At 44.4% G+C, this 7093-nt stretch overlaps 1 protein-coding gene across 1 annotated transcript; it reads right to left on the minus strand.

The window, feature by feature from the left end:
- Positions 1–608: 608 nt before the first annotated feature.
- On the minus strand, positions 609–4832 carry LOC127781538 (uncharacterized). The gene is made up of 5 exons (XM_052308504.1): positions 4474–4832; positions 3631–3758; positions 2923–3026; positions 1190–1277; positions 609–1081 (listed from the first exon to the last, which is right to left on the minus strand). Exons 1-5 carry the CDS (start codon positions 4584–4586, stop codon positions 867–869), a joined length of 648 nt encoding a protein of 215 aa, XP_052164464.1. The 5' UTR covers positions 4587–4832; the 3' UTR covers positions 609–866.
- Positions 4833–7093: the final 2261 nt, after the last annotated feature.

Genomic DNA, 7093 nt, shown 5'->3' on the forward strand with positions numbered 1-7093 from the left:
TAAATTCGAATTTGAATTTGAATTGAGTATATAAACTTTTGACTTATAAATATTCGTTTTACAAACTTTAGATGTGTAAACTTTAGGTGCATAAACTTACTAAAAGAGGAAAAGAAAAAAAAAAGATCGCTGGTAGCGAGCGGTCGCCCGTTAGCCTTCTCGTCCGTTTTCCTCTGTTGTACACTTGGTAATTGGTACTCCCCTGTTTTTCCCGATAAAATTACCCGTTCTTCGCTCGTGATAACTGGCGAAGTTGGCTTAGAAAGTCAGAATTGCAATTAAGTGTTAATGTTATCTCCTCTTCTGATTCAATTTAGTTTCTCAGTGAGCCCTGTAATAGCTGAATAAAATGACTGTTGAACATCTTGTGTTCACGTATCAGCAGTGAACAACGTAGACACAAAGTTGGTTCCTGTTGGTCGAAGGAGAAAAATACTGCTGAGTAGCAATTCCTACGAGTGATCCGAAAGATGTTGAAGACCACTTGACGTTCATTGGAGTCGGTAACTGATCACGTAATACTGTCAGATCAACTAGAGTTTGCATCGGCGCCGTCACGCGGCCCACTCAGCTGCCAAATACTACTACGACATGTAGAAATATCGAAATACCGAAAATCGCGTTGCCTTCTTTCTCATCTGTGCCCATTGCTAGGGACCATGTGTATGTACAGAGATGTGCTACTACCACTACTATAGCAGAACTGCAGAAACCGTTCCAGGGAGACTGACCGGTGAGATGATCACGCACGCTTATATGGATGGATGATGTACAGAGAAACACGTGGCCGCACACGTACGTTACGCACGCACGCACGCACGCATGCCCGGGAGCGGTTGCTGGCTTCCGACGGATGGATGGATGGATCAGACGAAGTCGTCCTCCATCTCCTGCATGGAGTTGCCGGCGGAGGCGATCTGGCGGTTGGAGGTCATCTTCTCGGCGACCATGAGGCCCTTGTAGCTCCGTATCTCCGCCCGCCTCTCCTTCTCCAGCCTCTCCATCTCCTCCCGCCGCCTCTTCTCCTTCAGCTGCATCTTCCTCTCCGCCTTCTCCGCCGCGTTCGACGCGTCCTTCTCGGCTGCGGCGTACAAAGGCCAAAGGGATTAGTCGATTTTAATTGTATGTGTAATGCCTGAATATCTGATCAATCGATCGATCGATGCGTGTCGTCCGTGCGTGCGTGTACCTTTCAGATCAGGCCGGCGCTCTACCCTGGTCTTGTTCAACCTGTTGATGATCTCGTTGACGCGCTTCTCGACGATCACCACGCGAACCTGCCATGCATCAGTAGTGATCAGCCAGCGTCGTGACACATCCTATTATTGCTGATGAGATGCAGCTGGTTTGGTGGATGAGTGGATCTCGATTAGATGCCAAAGGAAAGCATGACAGGAGATCACTGGCATCTGATCGATCGGCGGCAGCTACAACTTGCGGTGGCTGGCTAACAAGAGATGGATTTGCAAGTTGCAAGGCTGGTCACTCTCTGTCTGTCAGTGTTCCCGTGCAGATCGATTATGCAAATGCTCCCAAAATTGCATCTGCGGAATTGACACCCCAACCCCTCGACGAATCAGCTGGCGGCCTTTTCCAGTGACCCTTCGGAAACAAGAGGCGCTAGCTTCTTTTTCTTTTCTTTTTCAGAAAAATAAAACCCGTTTTCTATAATATATGGGCAGGATAATGTACGCCAACTCCAAAAGATATCAACAACTGTTAGTTCCAAAATGTATCTCCATCAAAATATGATGCAAAAGCAAGTTGAACGCAATAATGCAGGTTTAAGCAATTTGGTCCTAATAAAAAATATATATCTAGACAGCCTGTACATTACTCTGCTGTTTACATTTTGTTCCCTTTCCAGACAAATAATATTTTCGGTACCATGAGTACTTCGTGTATATGGCATTTTAAGCGATATTTTTGTTGAATTGTGTTTGATGAAACAGTGGCACTAGTCATAATATGTTGCAACATATTAACATGTTGGTGAAATCAAATTATCGTATAACTACATATTTTTGGAGGATAGACCCCTACCATTGATGTCATGATGGCTTGTTGGTGCTCTTAATAATGTAGTAGTACTAGTTTTTTTCAAAAAAAAGATAATGATACTACCTCCGTCCCAAAATAAGTGCAGCCATAGATATCCGTGTTCATCATTTTGACCATTCGTCTTATTTGAAAAATTTATGAAAAATATTAAAAAAATTAGTCACACATAAAGTACTATTCATGTTTTATTATCTAATAATAATAAAAGTAGTAATCATAAAAAAAATTTCAAATAAGACGAACGGTCAAACGTTGGACATGAACAGTGCTAAAACTGTACTTATTTTGGGACGGAGGGAGTAGTAGATAGCGAGCCTAGCCAGATGCATATATATAGCCTGGATTTATTTAAATTATAAAAAATGCGCCACAATATTTTTTTCCCCGGAAAGAACACAGTATGTCTCGCATATAATGCACTTGTATGTTGGGTGAAAATAACTACCTTGTCACAAAATTGCTGTTCTAAAATGTAGGAAACGGGTGCCGCATTCTTTTCATCTACCTAACTAACTTGCTCATGTTATTTGCTCCATATGCCTCTACAAATACATTTTCTCGTAAAATTTTCTTCAATTGTATTGCTTGGATAAATTATTTTAAACAATCAGTTATGTTTACTTCTCAAGATATTTAACTTATCCATAAGTAGATAATTCATGGCTCTGACTCGAGCAAATTTGATTGGAGGGGGTATTTGTGTGTGTCTCTCTGCAACATGGACCTTCCTTTTACCAATAGTTTCTAACCTTGTAACCCCCTCATAGAAATCAATTACCTGCCATTGTTATGAGCATATATATGCTGCTGTAAATTTTTTATGTACAAAGAAGAGGATGTTAGACCACCCTAGCAGCTTACCATCCTGGTATTATGGAAGCCAACTTGACCGACATCCATGGATGGGGACTTCTTGAGATTGGACCAGGGCGTGTAGACCACCTCAACATTGTTCATCTTGTTTCCTGCACGACAAGCACATGCAAGCTGCAAATATCATCCAGTGATCCAAGACACATACTCGTCACGTTCTAATTATCACACAATCCCCTCACATAGGCCAAATCAACCCAAGCGGATAATTGATCCAAGGGGCCCACTGTAGCTAGTGCCAATAATACAAGAAGCTAAAAGTTGCTGAAAAGAAAAAGGCCGGGGTGGAAAAGCAAAAACAAAATTAAGATTCCTGTCTGTAACCAGCAATATAATGTGATGCTGCAGCTTTGTAGAATTGTAGGCCACACGAATATCCGACAGGTCACACCATGCTCTATTTCCTCTATCCGTGGATAACATAATTGGAGGTGCAAATGATTATCATTATTTGCAAGTAAACGTTCCTTTTCTTTTGAGAACCTGCATCTATCCATGATAAATTCTTCGTAACTGCAGAATCTTTTGTGGTAAACTGTATCTACCCTACTTTTTTGCACGAGTGAAAATTTACTAGTTGATCGTTAGAAACCAAAAGAATCTAGCCACAAGCACACAAAGCAGATGGTGGAAAAGAAAGCTAATTAAGCTATGCGCTACCTCTACACTCAAATGTTGTCTGAAATGAGTGCGTACCTTGAATGGAATGAGCCTTTACAAGCTGTGCACAGTCCTCCAGCAGACCGTCGCAGATGCTATCTATCGACTCGCCTTTCTTGAGCCTCAAATAGACGTGCGCCGAGGATACCTTGTCCACGTGGAACCTGACGGGACAAAAGCAATTTTCCTTGTCGAAATTAGAAGGGAAGAATCCACTTTAAACCGACCTTTCCATCAAAACAACCAGTCGTACGTTTATATATATCTTTGTTCTTACTTCTAAGAAAATTCCTACAGCACTATATAGTTCATCTTAACATGGATCGGAATAAATATCTCTACATGTTTCAGATGAGGCGCAATTTGACGAATTAAGCAGAAAAGTACTTTTAAGCTTTGGAAACCCAAGGAGATCGAGGTGAGGTCCCCTAGATGGAGGAAGCAAACAAAAGGCTGTGGTAGTGGTCACAGTAGTAGTACTGTAGTAGTACTAGCGCGGATGGCAGGCGATGGCTACAGACAGAGTTGCAACTTGTTGCTGAGCATGAGCAGTTACGTACTCCTCCTAGACGGGGTCGATCTGGTAGACATCTTTTATAGTAGAGTTTGGTCGTTGGGGGCGTTGGGATGTCCCCACCACGCCTCGTCATGGCCTCGTCAAAGCCTCAATCCTCCTCCTCCTCGCAGCTGCCGACCTGCCGCCGGCGAGCTCTCCTCTCCACCTCTCATGTAGCTGCCGATCGCGAGCCTACGCGTGCGACTAGCCGATCGTACGTGTGTACGCGCGCGAAGCGCAAACGCAAATGTGCAATGCCGCTACGCGAGGATCGACGACGAGCTACTACAGTACGTGTGCGGAGAATGCACGTACGTACGTACCAGACGTCCTCGGGGAGGCCGTACTTGATGAGCTCCTCGTTCTCGTTCTTGTCGGCGCCCATGTAGATGGTGTAGTCGCCGGCGTCCGGCCTCGCCTTGTAGTAGAACACCATTAGCAACAACCCAGCAGCAAAGCAAGCTCTCTCCTCCTTCTCCTTTCCTTCTTCTTTTTTTTCCTTTTTCTAGCGAGGGCGAGATGGCCAACTAACTTCTTTCTCTCAAACAGGTTCAGCTGATCAGGTGAGGATGAGCTATTCAGGTGTGGGTTTGTCGGCAGGAGGGGCACGGAAAACGGAAGCAAGAGTTGGGAGGAGGAATCAGGAATGGAGCGGAGGCGCGCGGCAGCAGCGACGGAGCCACGGGCGGGTGGGGGTATATATAAATCAAGAGGGGGGGGGGGGGGGGGGGGGGGGGGAGGGGCGAGCCGCGACTCCGCGAGCAGACGACCTGTAAACTGTTTGGAACGCAGGTCTACTCCGAGGGGTTGGGTCGCCACGTGGAAACACGATGGATTGGACTAAACAAATGCGGTTGGGGAGCCTGTGGAGGGGCCTTATCCTCGCCGGCTCGCTTTTGCGCCCCCACTCGCGCTTTTTCTTTCGCCTAATCTATTCTTGTTAATTAGCCTATCGAGAAAAACAACAACGAAAGAAAGTGACGGGAATCCCCCTGTTGTTGCTTAGCGCGGATCATCAGAGAGCCCATGGTAATTCAACCACTCACTGGTCGATCTGTCCCTGACATGGCAGTTTAGTTACCACTCTATCCAACCCAAACTTTCCTGCTTGTACCCAACATCGTGTTGACCCGAGTAATTCCCCTGTAACACACCGCCCCGCCCGATTGGTGGTGCCGGAAAAGCCCCGTACTTTTGCGAAAACGACGTCCGTTTCGACCCAAACCCGTCGCGTGCGCGCGGCTCTTTGTTCTCTCGGTGATTTTCCGTGCGGAAGTCGCGGTTAGTTCGTTGTAGGTGACGACGGGGTTTTCGCGCAAGACCGCCGAGACGGAGGAGGAGATGGGCCACGGGAATATTTGGGCTGTGCGCTCGCGAGCGCGGCCGAAAGATGCATGCGAAAAGCGGGGGCCCGGCCCGCGTATCGAAGCGGAGAAAAACGACCGGACAGGAGGAGACGGCGAGGAGAGAGAGGATCATCTATCTGAAGCTGACTCATCATGCGGCGACGGGCACGCAACGGGACACCACCGGCCGGCCGTCTTTACGCGAGCGGCTGATATCCCCTAGATCCGTGTGAGCTGCTTTATCCGCTGCCAGGCTTAGCTTCGTCAATAGAGAACATATTTTTCTCATTTTTTTTTAGACAATAACTTATTTTTCTCATGTCGTGGGAAAATTATGGGAACGGGAAAGACAAGAGAATCGCGTGCCAGTAGCTCAGAAGATCGGCCATCAATTGCGTGATCCACGTTCAACGGGGGGAAAATCAGAAAGGAGGAGAAACAATCGCGACAAAGAGGGGGCGCCAAAAGCTAATCCATTATGGACTCCTCATCCATTGGCGCTGCTGATCCAGCACAATCAGTGACAAACTGACGATGATCGTGACATACAGTGGAGCTTCCATGGCGTCGCATCTTAACCCATATTCGGTGATTACATAATATCTCATGATAAAATATAGCAATGTTTTTTGCGTGCTATTGCAAAAGTCAGCATAATACTAAAATATTAGCTTCTGCGAGTGCAATGGAGACTTGGAGAGTAGGACATGGACACTCATGCTAATTCAAGTCATTTTGTCAATTTGATCCTTCGTATGCAGGGAAACTTCGAACTGTTCTTACTTATATATCTTGATATCTGTACAGCTATACTGATTGTCATTATGTAAAAAACCCCATGTTAATCAAATAAATAGTAAATAAATAAATCTAGTCATCCATTTAGGCGGGATCAAATTACAAAGGCTTAGATTAGATGAAGAGTATATGCCACTAGCAAATGGCTAGTTACTGCGAAGTATTACAAAGTTTGGGATTAAATTAGTAAGGTTCCAAATATAAAGTCATACAACTTAATACTGTAGTAGTTCTTAACTGTTGATCTTAAAACTTTTTTTGAAAACAAGGGTCTAAAGCTAAGTACAAATTTGTACGGAGGATATAAAAAAGGGTTACTTGGCTGGAGGCTAACTTTACCACAACTCCATTATAGCCATAAGTGAAGCAAGCCATATTTTTTTAGCCTTAACCGTGATAAACTTTCGCTAGAAAATAAGAGTACGGCTTAGCTTAATTAACTGTGGTACTCTCAAAATCTAGCATGACAAACTTTGGCCGCCAACCAAACAATCAATTATTTGAAATATACCAATTATCTTATCAAGACAAGTTGAAATTAAAGAGCACACCAAATACAGTTTTCCTCATATTTATTAGTTTTTAGTCCAAATCTATTATGACTTTCTATTTATTAATTCAGAGTCCATGTTAGATTTTTTTTTTACGAGAAAGGGCAGGAGCTCTGCCAATTTCATTATAGAAGGAAAAGAAGGGATACAACAGCACCATGCATGTTTTTGGATCTAGATAAAGTCCATGTTAGAATTAAGAATCCACATCCGTTAACAATTATGTTTTGAAAAAAATGGAATTATTA

The sequence above is a fragment of the Oryza glaberrima genome, chromosome 1 (assembly GCF_000147395.1).
Source record: "Oryza glaberrima chromosome 1, OglaRS2, whole genome shotgun sequence".
In the NCBI taxonomy this organism is placed as follows: domain Eukaryota; kingdom Viridiplantae; phylum Streptophyta; class Magnoliopsida; order Poales; family Poaceae; genus Oryza; species Oryza glaberrima.